Here is a 20,282-nt window from a genome sequence, read left to right as displayed (position 1 = left end):
CTCAGTGCTGCTTCCGTTCTCCAGTGCTCTGGAGAAGCACCTGGTGGCCTGGATACCGTGGCCTCCTTGGGTGTGGAGGGATGCCTGTGCAGGGACTGGCAACCAATGCACTAAGTAGCCAGATCTCAAGGTTCTGGAGGAGAGCCCCTGCTGTTGGTAATAGACCCATGGTGTCCAAAAAGGGCCACTGCTCTGGCGGGCCCCACTGGGGATACCACGCGATCTGGGGCTCCCTGCTAGCCAGCACTCTACGGGCATCGCTGGAGAGGCCTGAATCCACCTTGGATTCCGAGGGTGCCGACCTTGAAGGCCAAGGTGATGTTGTGGAACGGTGCCATCGGGGGGCTGGGGAACGGCTCCTCGCTGATCGGGACCAAGATTGTTACCAATGCTCCCGGGACCAGGATTGTTATCATTATCGTTGTCTTCTGCTTGGGCCTGGGGACTTTGACTTAGCATCTTCTCGGTGCTGGTTTGGTGATGGCGCCGGGGAGCGGTGCGCTGATGGTACCAGTGCTGCATGTTGGCTCAAATCCGGTGCCTTCAAGTCCCGTTGTGTTAGGGGCCACTGGGAGTCCACGGAGGATAAGCTCGACCATTGCCGGTGCACCATTGCCGGCTTGCCTCTGGACGGCACCCTTGGTGACGGTGATGGAGACTTCTCTTCAACAGGGCGAGGGCTCGCTGCCGACAGCTCGATGAGGTCCTTCGCCACCTCAAAAGGTGACTGGCATGGAGGACTGTTCTAGGAGCTCCTCCACACTCAAAGCGCTTAGCCGAGGCTTGAACGGCTCTGCGGCGCCGGAGCTACTGGTACCAAAGAGTGTCCTGGGGCTGCACCGCTCTTTTGAGTGCTCGGTCCTTTTGGAGGCACCTCCTTCTTATGCGGGGAACACCCTCTGCCTCTAGGTTGGCCCTTCGACCGTGCTGGTGAGGTCAAATGGTGCCGAGGCCTGTCCTGCTGCCTCGGTGTCATATGCTTGCAGTGCCCTGCCGGTGCCGGATCATGAACTGACGCCGGGGCACTCTGCACCGAGGATACTGGCGCCATAGATCATTTTTGTATCTGAAGTTAGGATTTTAGTTATTTTTAAAAATTATTTTAATCCTCTGTCAATTTGATCCTGTGTTTTCCTCCCACTATTTGCCCATTTATTCACTTCCTGGTTCTAATCCTCATGCCACTCTATTCAACCAAGCTGTACATTAAACAGCACTGAGCACAGTATGTCCATATTTGACTTGCTTCTCTAATGTTAACATCATGCTTTTAATAAATTGTTGGGATCGTACTGAAAAAATACTTAACACACTAACTTTCTTGGAGTAATAGTGGGAAAAGCCCTACACATGAAGGATGCTTGAAACTAAAGAATTAACTGTTGCCTACAGAATATTTGCAAGGAACATTTGCACCAATTTCCAATGTGATTAATTATTGTGTATTCACTTAGTACTCTCAAATCAAGCTAATTTTTAAGTCATCAACTTCCTATGGTGGGTGGGAAGACTATTATCACCACTAAACCCTCTAGAAATGCTTAGTGACTTATGGCACACTGGAGCAACAAAAATCCATTTATATAAACCTGGGTTCAAGAAAATTGGTGCATTTAAAGCCAATGGATGTTACTTTTAAGTTTAACAGAAAGTTCTGCATTAACTGTTTCCAACTGGCTTGCCAGAAATGGCACAGTTATCACTGCAAGGCGCTGAAATTTCAAAGACTATCACATGTGCGTACATTTTACACACTAAGCAGTTCCATTAACTTCAATTAAAATTAAGCTCATGCTGAAGTCTTAACAGTTTCAGGGCCAAGTCTGTGAGAAAGTAGAGAAAATGATGATGCGCTAAAGTTATACCAAAGGCATCTAAAGCACATGAAGAACCACCCTTTTTCACATTTAAATTAAATCAAATACAGAAATAAATATTAATTAAATAAAACTAAACTAAGGGCCTAAGCAGAAGATAATAAAATTTAAGCAGGGCACAAAATACAAAAAGAAAAAGATGTTACATAAATTAGTTAATTGCATTAAATATATGTAGGCAATAAAGTTGAGACTCTAAGAGTTACAGATAACAATTACAATTTTCTTAAACTACTTGTGAAACGCCATACAGTACACATTGGTTTCAGTTTCTAAGACATGACACTGAATTACTCATTAGTGCATCCAGTTTCATTGCTAGGATACTACAAATACATATAACAATTAGACTACGGCAACTTAATCCTGAACCATTTATTGAAAGGATTGTAGAAGAGCAAATATTTCTCATGCTTGAAAACAAATCCTGCCCAGAAAAACAACAACATATAGTATATAATGGTACACACCTGTCGGAAAAATCCCTTCTCTGTATTTGCCTGTCCAATTGTTATTTTTCGTAGGAATCGGTCATTTGTATCCAATACTGGAAAGAGAGTGGGGAAAAAAGAGAGGAAAGAAGAAAAATGAAACATTTACATTGACAGAGGATCAGTCACCTCGTTACTCTCCCCATATGCCTGATATAAGAATACATTATTTTTGCAGTATGTGCCTCTGTACCCAGTTGAGCATATGTCTACATCTAGATTCACTTTGCAATAGTGCACATAGCTAGGAAAGAGAAGCCTGAGATATGCCAGCTTTTACACTCTTAAATGTCCAGTCTGAAATGTCTCAACTGTAACTTCTTTGGTAAAAGTAATCTTCTGTTGGGAGCTAATAAGGTCTTACTGGAATCCTTCTGTTTAGCTAGTACAGCAAAATCTTAATCTCCATCCACAGGTGTAACAAAAGCCTGCTTTAGCGGATCACCACCATTCCAGACCCACCCACTGCACCCCTCTTCATGACAAGGTTTTGAGAATAGATTTTTAGACTACAAGATGGCTACATAAGTATTCCCATGTTGTAAATGTACCTTTAACTTGAGCCCTTCCCCTTCAAAAACATCATTACATTAGCAAATTTGGCCCCAAGAAATTCCACACCATGTCATTTTTCTGTATCTCAATACGTAGTTTTCTGCATCTCCTATTTTACTTCCATGTCTATCTGACACCATTTAGCAGGAAGTCTTTTCCAATTGCTCATCCCAAGCAACATTTATCTAACATACTTAACCCTTATTTGAGCTCTTAACTGAGAAATGTCTTCACAATACTCAAAGTGCAGCCAAATCCATTTCATGAATCCCCTTCCCCTATCTTTACTTAAAAATTTATGCTGAAGCAAACGTAACTTCAAGCATGCGTTTTTGAGCACCAAAAGGAAGGGTCCACTAATCTGAAAGAGTTCCTGCTGTGAAGAGACCAGCAAGTTAGTGTGGAGGTAGGCATTCATAGTGGTGGAGTAATGCCTTTGGTTTTTAGCCAGATATAAGTCCCTGCAGAGTTCCACTAAAAGTGCCTTTGAATTTACTGTTACCATTTGGGTACCCCTAGGAATTAAACTGGGACCTCTACTCAGCATCCTCTTTTTGAGGCATACCACTTTACTTTTAAATTTATAATATCCTCTGTGCTAGTCTACACGAATTCCCACTTAGTTGCTTCTTTTAAGCACAAGGAATAAAACAGATAGGGTTGATTTCTATTCAGTTTGGTTTCTGCCTATCAGAATCCTTACATTCTGAGAACAAAATAATTAGATTACATACAACTAAGGAAGCAGTATCTGAACTGGCAAATGGCATAAAATACAGATGGCTCTTGAGTGCGTCATTTTATTTATACTATCCTTTCTGGCTGTCTTGTTAACAAGAAAGAGACATCAAATTCATCTTTCTTGTTTCTGATTTGAAGTCAAAATGAAGAACCACCCAACTATTTTTCTAATTCCTTACCAACTAAAAAGCCAACCATGCACAAAAAAGATATTACAACTATATGAACCTTGTATCCTTTTTACCTTTTAAGAGATTCAGACTCAGCATCAGTTACTTATTCTATAACAAACCACGCTTATGACGACTAATTACCATATTCATTGCATCAGGTCTCACGGACTGAATATTTACAAGAACTTTGACATAAAAAATTTAATATCACTCAAAATCTACGTTTTCTTCTTAGCCTTTGCTAGAAAATCCCAGAAGTCCGTGAGTATCATTAAAGATTTGTTGGGGAAAACATTCTTTGTGTGTTTTTGTTATTTATATTCAATTGCTGCCTGTGAGCCCTGCTCATAAGCGAAGATCCCACTATGCTAAGTGCAGTACAAACAGAATAAAAAGGCCATGCTTGCCCCAAAGGGATGACATACGACATATAAAACAAGGGACAGAGACACGGGGGGAGCACATGGAAACAATGAGATAATACTGGCCAGCAAGACAGACAGTGGTCTCAGCTCACCAGCAGCCTAATCACTTTCATGTTTTTTATAGGCCTCCTGGCAAAAAACGTTTTAAGGAGAGTTCTGCAGATGTTTATGGGGAGCTTCTCCCAAGTGTCAAGGGCAATATGGGAGAAAGCATGAAAGTGTTTGATTGAAAATTCAACAAGTGGGTGAAGGAGGCTGACATCATGGACTGATTGGAGGTGAAAGATTACCTTTTGGGATTGGCTTGATCACTTTCCAGGAATCAATCCTGCCACAGCATGAGTGCTCTGTTCAATTTTACTCTTTACCTCAGGCTTTATGCTCCTGATTTCTCTTGTTCATTATCTTTTTTTTTTAGTAAATGGTTCCCTGGATTTTCTCCCTCTTATCTTATCTAGCTCAGACATTGTCTTTTACCTTACCGACCCATTAGCAAACAAAACATTTCATTTTCAGTCTGCTGATCTAGTTACCACCCCAATCTTGTCTTCCAAGAACTGAACCTTTCCCCTTTTAAATTACTTACGTCAAGCCAGGTAGGATGAAGTGAAGTAGCTTATGTTTGATACAGAAAAGAGGGAGCCAGCAAAAGGGATGCAAAGAGAGGATTGCAATGGTCAAAGTGATAGTAACTTGTTTATATGAGCTTGAAGCAAAGCCTTTGCTCTTAGTATCTCGAGAATCAGCACATGGCCAAAATGCTAGAATGCAATGACTTCGAGGTCCCTTCCACCCCTACATTTCCATGATTTTACAATGTCTTATTAATATTAATTAATATTAAAAGCAATTTTTGCATAGATGAAGACAATTCTAATGTAACTAAAGCCATTAGTGGATAAAGCTTGCATTTCAAAGGCGCTGGATAAAGAGAAAGTCTAGCATTTTCTTTAGAAAAAATGGTAACCCATCTAAACCAAACCAAGGTTTCTGGTTTGATTATAGTATCACTACATTTAAGGGTCCATCTGCATTTCTACTGGAGAGGAAAATGCATGAATGGAGCCTTAGTGTTCGAATACAGCACTTATGGTCTCAACCAGAGACATCTTTTACCAAATCCGTTAAAAAAAAAAAGAAAGGTTAATCCTGCTGGTTTGGTGCTAAATAAAAGTAAAAACCCAAATGGGAACCCAGCAGCTCACTGGTGACCCTAAAGAGCCAAAAGCCACTGAAAAGCACAAGCATTATAACATGTATCGGAGTGACAGCAAGGGGGATCTCACTGAGGGGTGAACAGCACCTTTTTAGTATTTTTTTAAATGGGTGAGGACAAGGAGAGAAGAGGATATAGAGACAGAGTGATTACTACCAGCACCAGAGAGCAAGGAGGAGGAGAGCAAGCATTGGCTAGTGGCAGTGGGAACTTCCTCTAAAAAGGCAGACAGCATTTTAAAAATTTAAAAAAAAAAATCCAATGTAAAGCTACTGTCATGACTAAAAGAATTAGGATAGTTAGAGCTGAGATTGCCAAACCACCCTCAACTCCTTGCATGTATTTATTATGGGATTTGTCCTGCAAGGTGTCAAAAGCCCCTAATACTAAAAAGATAGTCAGTAGAAATTAAGTCCAACAAAATAATCCACTTATAAAACCTGATCGCTCACTACAATACAGGAACAATTTACAGCTCTCTCTCTACAGTAAATCCACCTTTGTTCTATATGTGATATTTGATATAAAAACACACACTATAGATACTTAGATGCCATGACGAATGGCATGGTATAAAAATGTAAACAGAACATAATAAGTGGAGATAATATCCATGTGCTAAATTGTAGGGCCATACGATAAGTTACAGGGTAATATGCTAAACTTATTTCTTTTGAGTTTTTGACCAATTCATCTGCTCTCTGTTCACTAATCCAGCTTCTCCAGGGTTTATTTCAATATTTCAATTCCACGAGTTGCCATTTCTAAAAAATCAACCTGCCAAACAAGCGTTTCTTCCTTCTTACCCAAAACGACCAGGTTTAATCCTGAGTCAGTGACAGATTTAAGATCTATTATCTCCTAATCCACCATGGGTAAAACTGGGAGCTTTATACCACTTTACTACTGAAAAAAGGAGATTTCCTGCTTTCCAATGATGTGCAGCACTTGCTTAATCTAGCACAGCAATGTAATTGACTTTAAATTTAAAATAAATGTTTTAGATCATTTTTAGATAGTTCCCAGTCTCCCTCTTCAGCTCCATCCAGATGAATCTTTGGTAACCTAGGCACTGGGTTTACAGGCAGAGGGATTAAATACCTTGCTGAAGTGAGGCCTTACTGACCGTTAATACTTACCTCTTTGCCATGTTATGGTAGATGGGTCAATATCAAGGCGTACAAATGTATTAATCTCATCTGCTGTTAAAGTGCCTGGATCCGTCTTGTTTATCCCCAACCTCTAGACAAAAATGAGAAGAAAAGCAATCAATCAAGCAGACTTCCTGCTTAGAAAGCTATACAGACACATGTATCCACCTTGGTTTTTACAAACTTTTACTTTTTTTAAAAAAAAGCAGCAGGCTGAAACACTTCAGTAAATCACAACATTGAGGCTAAGGCTCAAATGATAAAACACACAGAAAAGCGCCTATAACAACAATGGAAAAAAATGTGGAGAGGAAAAAGGAGAAATACTCAAAGGCAATTACTCAAAAGGTCTCTATATAACACAACACCACCCCCTTAAGATAAACCAAAGAGAAGAGGCAACAAAGAAGACAGTGTGAAAAAGATAATTAACAAATAATTTATGCCTGATAGCTCTTTATCTTGGCCGAGGATACATCCTTGCAAATATCCGTGTGTGGCTTTACATGACAACTCTGTGCTGTGAGTTACAAACTTCTGTCTGCCTAATTGATGTGCTATTTCAACAGCTCGTACACAACATTAAAAAAAAACCCAAACCTTATCATTTAGAAAGAGCAGCACAATACATTTTAAAAAGGTGGCACCTTAGAGACTAACAAATTTATTTGAGCATAAGCTTTCGTGGGCTACACCCACTTCATCGGATGCACAGAATGGAACGTATAAGAACAGTATATATCTAAACACATACAGAGAAGATGCCATACCAGCTCTAAGAGTCTAATTCCTTAAGATAACCTGTTATCAGCAGAAAAAAAAACTTTTGTAGTGATAATCAAGATGGTCAATTACAGACAGTTGACAAGAGGTGTAAGGATTGTTATCATAAGGAAATAAATTCAAGTGGTGTAATAACTCAGCCATTCCCAGTCTCTATTCAAGCCAGTGTTAATGGTATCTAATTAATTAATTAGATAATTAGCCTCTTAGAGCTGGTATGGCATTGTGTGTGTGTGCGTACTCATTCTTCTTACATGTTCCATTCTATGCATTCGATGAAGTGGGCTGTAGCTTATGCTCAAATAAATTTGTTTGTCTCTAAGGTGCCCAAGTACTCCTGTTCTTTTTACGGACACAGACTAACATGGCTGCTACTCTGAAACCTGTCACAATATATTATGACTGTTCTGCAGCATTTGCTCCTAATTCAGCAATGTCAAAAAAAAATTTTTTAAATGAATCTGCACAGAGATGAACCAAGAGAAAATTGTACAATAGAATCCTGATTTTATACTAAATGACTGTTCCCTCTGGCCCTAGAAAGCATTCTTCAGTGAATTACCAAGTACACTCAGTTTTTAAAGTTAACATTTATAAATTTTAGATTTAATGTTTGTTTCAGTCACACAGATACACTCACATATTTGAATGTCAGCTTCACTAAACATTTAAAATTAACATGCAGTACTATACCGAACAAAAACGCTTTGGCTCATATGTCCCCAGTTTTACCAACCCCTATTTAATAAAGGCTGTGGATATTCTTTTGAGACTGCCATTAAAAATAGAGCCCCACTGTATTTCTTTTTAAATAGCACTCTCTCCCAGCATTTGTGTAGTATTCTTCCAAACAGTACGTGTAGAACTGGGGGACTATGTGAAAAAAGTCTTCACAAACATTTGAATAAAACCACAAAGTTGTTCTGACAATACTCACCCCTTCTTTATTCACTTTCTGCAAACATATTACCCAATAATATTTGCAGAGAGCTAAAGTGTCATGAATACTCCCATGGATGTTTTTGCACCATCAGTAACTATTCAAGCCCTCCTCCTTCTTATAAAATCTTCGCTCAGTGACTCAGGAAGCAGAAACAGTATTATTTATTACTACGGTGACCAATCACAAATACTGAATACTCGTAGCAATACTGTTCAGCACTGGAAGGGAGGAGGAGGAATTGATCTTAGGGTACGTCTACACTACGGGATTATTCCGATTTTACATAAACCGGTTTTGTAAAACAGATTGTATAAAGTCGAGTGCACGCGGCCACACTAAGCACATTAATTCGATGGTGTGCGTCCATGGTACGAGGCTAGCGTTGATTTCTGGAGCGTTGCACTGTGGGTAGCTATCCCGTAGCTATCCCATAGGTCCCGCAGTCTCCCCTGCCCCTTGGAATTCTGGGTTGACAGCCCAGTGCCTGATGGGGCAAAAACATCGTCGCGGGTGGTTCTGGGTACAGCCTCACCCCTCCCTCCCTGAAAGCAGTAGACAACCATTTCACGCCTTTTTTCCTGGGTGAACTGTGCAAACGCCATAGCATAGCAAGCATGGACCCTGCTCAGATCAATACCACAATCGTGGATGCTGTAAACACCTCGCACATTCTTGTGCAGTCTATGCTGAACTAGGACCTGCAAAGCCAGACGAGGAGGCGGTGGCAGCTACGGCAGCGTGGCAATGAGAGTGATGAGGACATGGACACAGAATTATCTCAAACCGCAGGCCCCTGCGCTTTGGAGATCCTGCTGGTAATGGGGCAGGTTCTAGCCATTGAACGCCAATTTTGGGCCCGGGAAACAAGCACAGACTGGTGAGACCGCATAGTTTTGCAGGTGTGGGACGATTCACAGTGGCTGCGAAACTTTCACATGCGTAATGGCACTTTCATGGAACTTTGTGACTTGCTTTCCCCTGCCTTGAAACGCCAGAATACCAAGATGAGAGCAGCCCTCACAGTGGAGAAGTGAGTGGCAATAGCCCTCTGGAAGCTTGCAACGCCAGACAGCTACCGGTCAGTCGGGAATCAATTTGAAGTGGGAAAATCTACCGTGGGGGCTGCTGTGATGCAAGTAGCTAAAGCAATCATTAAGCTGCTGTTACGAAAGGTTGTGACTCTGGGAAACGTGCAGGTCATAGTGGATGGCTTTGCTGCAATGGGATTCCCTAACTGTGGCGGGGCGATAGATGGAACCCATATCCCTATCTTGGCACCGGAGCACCAGGGCACCCAGTACATAAACGGCAAGGGGTACTTTTCAACGGTGCTGCAAGCACTGGTGGATCACAAGGGACGTTTCACCAACATCCACGTGGGATGGCCAGGAAGGGTTCATGACGCTCGCGTCTTCAGAAGCACTGCTCTGTTTAAACTGCTGCAGCAAGGGAATTACTTCCCAGACCAGAAGATAACAGTTGGGGATGTTGAAATGCCTGTAGTTATCCTGGGTGACCAGCCTAGCCCTTGATGCCATGGCTCATGAAGCCATACACAGGCATCCTGGACAGTGGTCAGGAGCTGTTCAACTACAGGCTGAGCAATTGCAGGATGGTGGTAGAATGTGCATTTGGCCGTTTAAAGGCGCCCTGGCGCACATTACTGACTCACTTAGACCTCAGCCAAACCAATGTCCCCTTTGTTATTGCTGCTTGCTGTGTGCTCCACGATCTCTGTGAGAGTAAGGGGGAGACCTTTATGGCGGGGTGGGAGGCTGAGGCAAATCACCTGGCTGCTGATTACGCGCAGCCAGACACCAGGGCGATTAGAAGAGCACACCACGAAGCAGTGCGCATCAGAGAAGCTTTGAAAACGAGTTTCATCAAGGGCCAGGGTACGGTGTGACTGCTGTGTTTGTTTCCCCTTCATGAACCCGCCCCCCCTTGATTGACTCCTTCCCTGTAAGCAACCCACCCTCCCCCTTCGATTACAGCTTGCTTAAGGAAATAAAGTCACTATCGTTTAAAAATCATGTATTCATTATTAAAAAGTAATTATAAAAAGAGGCAGAGAACTGACAAGGTAGCCCGGGTGTGGTTTGGGAGGAGGATAGGAGGGAAGGAAAAGGCCATTTCAATGTAATGACAGCCTTTTGGTTGGACTGTCCACGGGGGTGGAGTGGGTGGGTGCACGAAGCCTTCCCCCACGCATTCTTACACGTCTGGGTGAGGAAGATATGGAACATGGTGAGTGGTGAGGATGGTTACACAGGGGCTGCAGCGGCACTCTGTGACCCCTCTGCTCTTCCTGAAGATCCACCAGACGTCAGAGGATATCAGTTTGATCACACATCAGCTCCAGCGTTGCATCCCGCCACCGCTGATCTTCCTGCCTACACCTCTCATCTCGAGTCTCTCTCCTGTCCTCACGTTCACTGGCATCTTTCCTGTAATTTGATATCACATCCTTCCACTCATTCAGATGAGCTCTTTCACTGCGGGTCACTTCCATGATTTCCGAGAACATTTCGTTTCGCATCTTCTTTTTCCTCCGCCTTATCTGAGAGAGCCTTCGGGATGGAGTAGGGAGGCTTGAAAAATGTGGAGCTGCATGAGGGAGGGAAAAAAGGGAGAGAAGTATTTAAAAATATACATTTTACAGAACAATGGTTATACTCTTTCACAGTGAACAACACTATTCACCTTACATAGCACATGTGATTTCACTACAAGGTCGCATTTTGCATCTTAACACTGAGTGCCTGCGGCTCTGGTGTTACAGATCTCACAGATGCAGGTCCGGGCATCAGAATTCAGCTTGCATGCGGCCATGGTAAGCCGTTGTCTTTCGGCTTCTCCAGCCTTCAGATACACAGTGCCCTCTGATGCTTCTTTCCTGTTAACATGCAGCAGCAGAAGCCAACCCCCCCCCATCCAATTCTCTAGGATGATTGCTTTACCCCTCCCCGCACCGCATGGCTGGTATCATGGAAGATCACTGCTAATCACTCCCTTTCTCCCCCCACCGTGTGGCCGGTAGCTGGGAAGATTCCTGCTAGCCAAATGCAAAAAAGCTCAGTGCTATCCTTCCTCCCCTCCCCCCGCTTGGCTACCTGCAAGGAAGGATTTCTTTTAAGCAACAGCCCAGGAGGAAAATGGCCATCTCTGTCCCCTTAGGGCTTGTCTACATCAGAAAGTTGCAGCGCTGGTGAGGGAGTTACAGCGCTGCAACTTTGAAGGTGTACACATCTGCAGGGCATCACCAGCGCTGCAACTCCCTGTTTGCAGCGCTGGCCGTACTCCCGTTTTGTCTCGGGTGTAGAGGATCCAGCGCTGGTGATCCAGCACTGGTAATCCAATGTAAACACTTACCAGCGCTTTTCTTGACCTCCGTGGAAGGAGGAAGCCTCTGGTAATCAAGCTGATCTCCTTCCCCGGTTTGCTCTCTCGTTCCCGGAACCCCGAGCAAGCAGGTCTCCTTCCCTGCGGTTTGCTGGGTGGCTCCGGGAACGCGAGAGCAAACCGCGGCGAAGCTGGTCTCCTTCCCCGGTTTGCTCTCTCGGTCCCGGAACCCCGAGCAAGCAGGTCTCCTTCCCTGCGGTTTGCTGGGTGGCTCCGGGAACGCGAGAGCAAACCGCGGCGAAGCTGGTCTCCTTCCCCGGTTTGCTCTCTCGGTCCCGGAACCCCGAGCAAGCAGGTCTCCTTCCCTGCGGTTTGCTGGGTGGCTCCGGGAATGCGAGAGCAAACCGCGGCGAAGCTGGTCTCCTTCCCCGGTTTGCTCTCTCGTTCCCGGAACCCCGAGCAAGCAGGTCTCCTTCCCTGCTGTTTGCTGGGTGGCTCCGGGAACGCGAGAGCAAACCGCGGCGAAGCTGGTCTCCTTCCCCGGTTTGCTCTCTCGGTCCCGGAACCCCGAGCAAGCAGGTCTCCTTCCCTGCGGTTTGCTGGGTGGCTCCGGGAACGCGAGAGCAAACCGCGGCGAAGCTGGTCGCCTTTCCCGGTTTGCTCTCGCGTTCCCGGAACCCCCCTTGAAGCCGCCCAACAGCGCTGCAGTGTGGCCACATCTAACACCACTTGCAGCGCTGGTTGCTGTAAGTGTGGCCACTCTGCAGCGCTGGCCCTATACAGCTGTACTAATACAGCTGTAACAACCAGCGCTGCAAAATTTTAGATGTAGACATGGCCTTAATTAAATTCCTGAATTTCAACCAGGTTACCATGAATGATATCACTCTGCTGAAGATAACAGAGCGAGATAAAGAACAGATGTTTCTTGAATGCCAGCAATCACCGGGACCATACACAGCTAGGCTTTGTCATGCAGTGATACTCGATTACTTGCTACATGCATGGCGTGTTAAAGTGTCCTACCATGGTGGACGGAACAAGGCTGCCTTGCCCAGAAACCTTCTGCAAAGGCTTTTGGAGTACCTCCAGGAGCGCTTCATGGAGATGTCCCTGGAGGATTTCCGCTCCATCCCCAGACATGTTAAACTTTTCCAGTAACTTTACTGGCCGCGAAAGCATCCCAAGCTCTCATGGCAAATCAATCATTAAAAAAAGCTTGCTTTTAAACCATGTTTTATATTTACAAAGGTACACTCACCAGCGGTCGATTCCATGGCTTCACTGTCTGGGCTAGAGGCTTGGGAGGGATGGGAGGGTAATTCCGTCAGGGTCACAAAAAGCTCCTGGCTGTTGGGGCTAACGGAGTGCTGAGTGCTCTCTGCAAGGTCGTCGTCCTCCTCCTCCTCCTCTTCCCCCTCCGCAGAATCCTCAGCCATGGTTGAGATTACAACCCCCGCCTTGGAATCTACAGACAAGGGTGGGGGCAGTGGTGGCGCAGCCCCCTAAAACTGCATGCAGCTCAGCGTAGAAGCGACATGTTTTCGGACCTGACCCAGACTTTCCGTTTGCTGCTTTGGTTTTCTGGTAGGCTTGTCTGAGCTCCTTAACTTTCACTCTGCACTGCACTGAGTCCCTGGTGTGGCCTTTTTCCGTCATAGCCTTGGAAATTTTTTCAAATATTTTTTCATTTCGTCTTTTGGAATGGAGTTCTGTTAGCACTGAATCCTCTCCCCATACAGCGATCAGATCCAGTACCTCCCATGCAGTCCATGCTGGAGCTCTTTTTCTATTCTCAGGAGACTGCATTGCTACCCGTGCTGATGAGCTCTGCATGGTCACCTGTGCTGATCTCAGCTCCACACTGGTCAAACAGGAAATGAAATTCAAAAGTTCGCAGGGCTTTTCCTGTATACTTGGCCAGTGCATCCGAGTTTAGATTGCTGTCCAGAGTGGTCACAGTGGTGCACTGTGGGATACTGCCCGGAGGCCAATACCGTCGATTTGCGGCCACACTAACCCTAATCCGATATGGTAATACCGATTTTACCGCTACTCCTCTCGTCGGGGAGGAGTACAGAAACCGATTTAAAGAGCCCTTTATATTGATATAAAAGGCCTCGTAGTGTGGACGGGTACAGCTTTAAATCAGTTTAACGCTGCTAAAATTGGTTTAAACGCGTAGTGTAGACCAGGCCTTAGTGAGGCTGTCAGAAGGCAGGAGGCACTGGGGGAAGCTTGGCTGCCGGTGGGAGCTAAGCTCCTGTTATTTGATCATGTAGTTAAAGATTGTATCATAATGCATATGCAAAAGAGGTCCTAATAAAGGTTGCACCAGCATCCTCACTTCTGGCATTTCCTAACTTGTGAGTGCTTGTCTTTGTAGCCTTGATAATATTCTTTTAACATAGTTTTCTGTAACTTTAAAAATAATTAACACCAAAATAATTGAGTTGCAATAGAAATTCTGCTGCACTTATTCAGAAGCTTTTAAGTTAATAAGCAGAAATTTGCAGCTCTAGTAGCACAGAGAAACCCACCACCTACTGCAGAGCTATTTGATATTTCATGAATAACTGCAGTATCAGCACTTTTTTTCTCCAGGCACCCTAATATAAATAAACAAAGACAAACTGAAAATATCCACTAATAGATTCTCTCAGACAAACTTCTGTGAGAGCCACTTTGCAACACAGGTAAACAGACACCACACATATCCTGTTTTACTTTAAACAAGACAACTGAGTAGCACAAAAACTAAAAATACATAATTATAAGAACCATTTTTTAACAATTTGATATTAACCTAAAAAAAATGTAACATGGCTCCATAAGCTCTTTGCAAACATTCATTGCCACCCAGTGGCTGTCAAATAGTCCTAATTAGGACTATAAATTGCTTCCTCAAAGGAATATAACAGTAATATGGAACTTTCATATGCCAAAGCTGGACACAGCAAAACAGCCCACGTCCTGGGTGTTTGTAGCCAAAATTTCCCCTCTTCCAACATTGGCAGATTGTGCTACAAGCCAACTGTTTATCTGTCTACCAATTCCCACCTCACATGGAATATATAATAGACAGGGAAGCTCAGGGAACATTTGGGATGAAAGTTTATATGTAAACATAAAATATGTGGAGAAATGCATTTTTATCACTCCATGCAGAGAAATGGGAGGACAGCCAGTAGTTCTCAACAAGTCTCCAGAAAGTCCCTCTTAAAAATGAGAAAACAAAATAAAAATTGAAAAATACTAGAGTAATTCAGCTTTCCCATGTAACTGCACCATAATGGAAAGTATCAAAAAAACTAATCTTGACATCTATTCACGGAAGAGTCACCTTATAAAACATTATGGTCTCACTTTGTGGGGAATGAGATACTAGTTTATAAAAAAATATATATATATTGGAACTTGACTCTGTAACTGCAAAACAGGAAGCTGCCAGAAAGTCTGTTAAAGCCTCAAGGAAAGTCAAATCCTTGAGGAAAGAGTGTACCGCATTAAGGCACTTTCGGCTACAAATCTCCTTGTAACTTGTTAAAAATAATTTTAAATAACACATTTTATAAGATATATTATACTTGGGGGAAAAAACAAGGAAAATACATTAGCAACTTACTTTCAAGCGGGCAAGCTGAATAGAAGAAAATTCTCTCACACCATTAACTACTGGAACCAGTCTATTATACAAAGCCTAAAAAAAACCACACACGAGAGAAAATGTTGCAACTAAAATACACAAATACAATAAAAGTTTAACTTGATTCAAATCATTTAGATTATAATCTCATGAAAATTTTTGAACCAATGTAAATTGTTAGTGTATACTTACATTTAACCAATTAAAAAGAAATCCTGACTGGCAAGCAAATTTTTAAAAGAACCTAAGTGACTAAAGTGTCTAAGTTACATTTTCAAAGGTGATTTAGACCCTTCAGCACCCAAGTCCCATTAACTTTCAATGAGACTTAGGTTCCTAAATGTCTACATTACTTTTAGAAATGGGACTCAGGTGCTTTTGAAAATTTTAATAAAGGTCTGAAATAACCCATTTTGTAATTTGTATCTGTAAAGAGATTTAAGTGCACTTTTCTGGCTTCCGAAGTCTGTCATGTAAATGAAGCAACAACTATCAGTAAATTAAGGGGATGAGGCTGTACTCCCCAGTTACAATAGAAGATCCACAAAGAAGGATCTCTTTCCCATACCTTATTGCTCTGAAAACCTATGTTTTAACAATTAAGCAAAGTTCACAATAAGTTTAGTAAGGGCTAGAGAAAAGGTATATCGTAGTTTATTTCCCAGTAAAAGCTCTCCAGTGCACACCTTAGCATCAACACCTAACAGTGTCACTTATCTATCATTTCTTGTCTCAAAAACATGACATGACCATACAGTGAATAAATATACTGTCCAAAAAGAAAGGGTTTGGGAGACAGCTATGGTGCTCAAAGCACGCTGAACAGAATGCTGGAGATAAAACAAGAACTATAAAATGATATAATCAACAAAAATATTTATGTAGATGTTTACAGGAAACTTCAAAAGAAAGCCACGGATGGAACTAGTACAAGTAAACCTCACCTTATCAGACTGAGTGCTTTCATGCAAGATCCTTGCATCAATAGCAGCAGCCAGCAAATTATTAGCAGCAGTAATAGCATGGATATCTCCAGTCAAATGAAGGTTGAACTATAGATTGAAGATGAAAAACAAGAATTTATTTAAACGCACTCCACTAATTTAGTGCAGATTAAAAAAAGCAATCACTTCTTGTTCAGTTTTGGGATTACAGATCAGATCAGCCATTTAGTAGTGTTGCTAAAATATTATGATTTGACAGACTGAAAATGTAACAAGCCAAATGAATTTACTTGGTCTCAGCTGAGTGTCTGATATACTACAGTCAACAAGGCAAAAACAAAACACAAATGTCATGGAGGGATAGCTCAGTGGTTTGAGGATTGGCCTGCTAAACCCAGAGTTGTGAGTTCAATCCTTGAGGGGGCCATTTGGGGCAAAAATCTGTCTGTGGATTGGTCCTGCTTTGAGCAGGGGGTTGGACTAGATGACCTCCTGAGATCCCTTCCAACCCTGATATTCTACGATTCACCCAAATGACCCAAGAATGGAATCTAATGCACTGACCACAACTCTGATACATGCGCTTTTAAAGTCATATGTAATGGAGTATCAAAACTTGGAATCAGATCATAACCAGCCTTTGACTAGCTGGAAATTTTCAAGTTTCATTTCCTTCGACCCTTGGTTGATTTCAAGAGAAACAGTCACTCAAATTTTACAGGAAAGTTAAAGCATGTGGTGGGGAAAAGGGAAGATGTACTGATTTCATTTACTTAGCATGAAGAAAGAGAGATGTTCCAAGGAAATTATAAAAATTATGATTTACTGATATGAAATGAGCTAATGGAATCTTTTCTTTGAATTGTCAGTCTTACACTTCAAAGATGTATCCAAAAATCATAGAGTAAAATCTCTGGTGTTTTACAGAATGATTGGATCATCACCCATCTTCACCCTAAAGGATTCAGAATTTTTAGTACAATGATGTGCTGCAAATATTTTAACAAGATGCTCCTATAAAACTGTTCTCTCTTACTTAATGATAAGCTCACATAAAAGGGGTTGCATGCATTCAGTAAGAATGGAAGTGACCAAAGAATCTGTTTCACTGCTTTTGTTATTTGAACAAAACCTGGTTCATAACTATGAAGAAGATGGAAAAATACTTGGTGAACAAGTGCACTTGTTGTATATGAGGAAGAGAGCTGGACTTTGCTGGAAACATAAATGTAATGTTTATATTAAAGTAGTGCTCAGAGGTCCCAATCAGAATCTGGCCTGTAATGTGCTAGATTCAGTACAAACCCATATAAAACACAAATCTTTGGAGCAGAGACCTTAACAGTTTACATAGTGACATGGTATGGATAGGAGTAGGGGGACATGTATATGCATGTGACAATCCTCATCCACCTCCTCAATCTATCGACTCTGCTTATAAAACATTTATATTTTGCTCCTGAAAAAAAAACACTAAGTGTATTCATATGAAACCACACTGCCCAAGGTGCATTATTTGAGGAAGAGTAAAGACCTTAGTGAGATGGGTAGTATCTTCCCCAGTGAAAATATTTTGAAAGTATTTCACACATGGAGCAATCTGGTCTATTTCAAAGGCTAGCATATGTTCTTCGGAAGTATTTGAGGCCCAGGGATAAAGTCATCTTTGGCAGAGATTAATTTAAAGTTGCTAGCTGGATGAATTCAACCAGAGGCAGAAAAAAAAATCCTTTCGTTTTGTGAGGGGGACATTTTAATATGAGACACCCACCCACATGTGCATCACTATTTTGGAATCAAATTAATTTCCCATTTATTTTCCTGATGTTCATCAAAAGCTCCTAACTTTTGCGACATTTTCTCAACACAGTTACAGTAAGGTATCATTATTAGAGACTGGCCAATCTGGTGGAATATAATGTAAATTGGCTACCGTTAGTGGAAGGACTTTTGCTCCAAATAAATGAGAAATCTGTAGTTAAAATTAAATCATTTCTAGAAACTACTGGGCCTCTCTGTTCCTGCCCTCATCTGCAAAAAAGAAATAGGTATTCAGACCTTTGTTAGCAGAGATATGTAGACAAGAAACACTTAACAACAGCAAGTCAGATACTACTGTTTCTCCTTGTACCTTATTCACAGCTAGCAGACTTTCTTCAGTACACCGGAAATCCGGTGGTGTTTGAATAATAGCTGGGACTTCATGCAACATGCTTTAACACCCACAGTCTATCGGCTTTTTTTCTACACTTCATATTTATTGTTTAGATAATTCAGAGTTTGTTTTTTGACTGGGTCTATAACCATGGCTCTAGAATTGAAGCAGATGCCCATTGTTACAATTGGAAAATTCTATTCACACCCTAGTAGAAGACCATGAAAGCCAGCCTTCTCCATAACTGTGACAGAGAGCCTGAACTCTCAGTGACTGGACGAGGGAGGCAATCCCTCTATCCCACTTTACCCTCTGACATAAACATATGCTTTAAGTGCTTTTTTGGATCATGTCCATAGTTGGCTGCCTGTGCACATGCTTTACCATGAGAGGACAGGGGAGCAGCTGGTAATGGTCTTTTTTCCATCTCATCTTACCTCTTCCATTGGAATGACTTGAGCATATCCACCTCCAGCAGCCCCACCTGAGCAATTAAGCACATGGTCAAGTCAGATTCACACTAATTCTGAAATAATCCTTAAACACACAAGAAATATCAAAGCTGTGCGCTTTACTTATATATAATCAATATTTTAATTTCTATTACAGAAATCACTCAAACACTGGAACCAAAAAAGTGTATTAATAATAAAAGCCATCAGCAGTTAGTGATCTCAGTGATGAATGCTACCGACCTTGCAAAGCAAAATCTGGCAAAACATGTCATTTCCACGGCTGCACAGACTTTTAAGCAAACCTGAAGCAGGATGTGTCAACTTTCATGACTTTGCAATTTCAAATGAAACTGGATACTTTAAAGATTCTTCCTCAAGGTTAATTCATTTGATTACTAAACCCGAAGAAGACACAGCATGCACCAAAGGAGGAATTAAATCCTGACTCTGAATGGCTGTTTTCATCGCTTTACTTGATGAACATCTCAGACTACCATCAATGTTTTGCAGCACTGTTGCACTTGTTTATACAGTAATTTAAACAAACATAGAAGCGCTACAAGTTAGAGATGGTAAAAACTTGTTAGAACATTCAATCCTTCTCCTTACTAGTTCAATATTGTCTCCTGCATTATGTTTTCTAGCGTTTTGTATATATAGCTTCTTCCCATTCAAGGCTCTTACAAGAGGCCTGCAAATATTAGTCATGCTAGTCAGGAAAACTGACACTGTCTGGCCAAACTACACTTCAATAAAACAACTAACAAGTTGAAAACAAACTAAACCCAAATGCAATATTTCCTTTTGATATGAAAGAGGAAGTAAGTTTTGCAAACATTAAGTACCTTTAACTCCAAAAGTAGGTCCCTGGGAAGGTTGTCTCAGACATGCAAAGGAATTTACATTAAGATGTGCAGTTAGAGCTTGAACAAGACCAATCGTGACAGTGCTCTTCCCCTCTCCAAGCGGTGTAGGTGTTATCCTAATAAAACAAAGAGAAAAGATTTATCAGAATCTCTACTGATGTCAACTGAAGCAAGGATATCAAAACTTACACCTTTTTATTTGAATTAAGAATATTTGTACAATTAATTTCAACAAGATTGCATTATTGCCACAATATCTGTTATGCCCTACCTAAAGTTGGAATGTTGAGGTACATGTGTCTTCTATGTGAGCTATTTACTAGGACAGCAGAAAAATAGAAGATTATATTGGCAAAAGTTCTGAGGACTATTGAATTTTCTATAGATTTCATTTAGACACACAAGTCTCATGAATAAGTCATGCATCTAATGCAAACTAAGCATGTAATTGAGCCTATTGTGTCGTAAATCATGGAATTTTTATTTCCTACTGCTCAACACATAAATGAAATACTATTG

The 20,282-nt window shown here is 41.9% G+C and overlaps 1 protein-coding gene across 9 annotated transcripts in view; it reads right to left on the bottom strand.

Moving 5' to 3' along the window:
* The window catches only part of MTHFD1L (methylenetetrahydrofolate dehydrogenase (NADP+ dependent) 1 like), a 286,291-nt gene that overhangs the window by 203,485 nt on the left and 62,524 nt on the right, over positions 1-20,282 (bottom strand). For all 9 annotated transcript variants that reach the window (XR_003999635.1, XM_030556574.1, XM_030556572.1 and 6 more), the window contains 6 exons: positions 19,743-19,879; positions 18,880-18,926; positions 16,288-16,395; positions 15,323-15,397; positions 6,618-6,720; positions 2,348-2,424 (listed from right to left, as the gene is read on the bottom strand). Coding sequence is in view for 8 of the 9 variants with exons in the window: in XM_030556574.1 (XP_030412434.1) it covers positions 2,348-2,424; positions 6,618-6,720; positions 15,323-15,397; positions 16,288-16,395; positions 18,880-18,926; positions 19,743-19,879 (547 nt within the window). In the remaining variant the exon portion in view is untranslated. The remainder of the gene's footprint in view (positions 1-2,347; positions 2,425-6,617; positions 6,721-15,322; positions 15,398-16,287; positions 16,396-18,879; positions 18,927-19,742; positions 19,880-20,282) is intronic.

The sequence above is a fragment of the Gopherus evgoodei genome, chromosome 3, assembly GCF_007399415.2.
Source record: "Gopherus evgoodei ecotype Sinaloan lineage chromosome 3, rGopEvg1_v1.p, whole genome shotgun sequence".
Classification (NCBI taxonomy): domain Eukaryota; kingdom Metazoa; phylum Chordata; order Testudines; family Testudinidae; genus Gopherus; species Gopherus evgoodei.
This window is presented reverse-complemented; position numbering and strand designations above follow the sequence as displayed.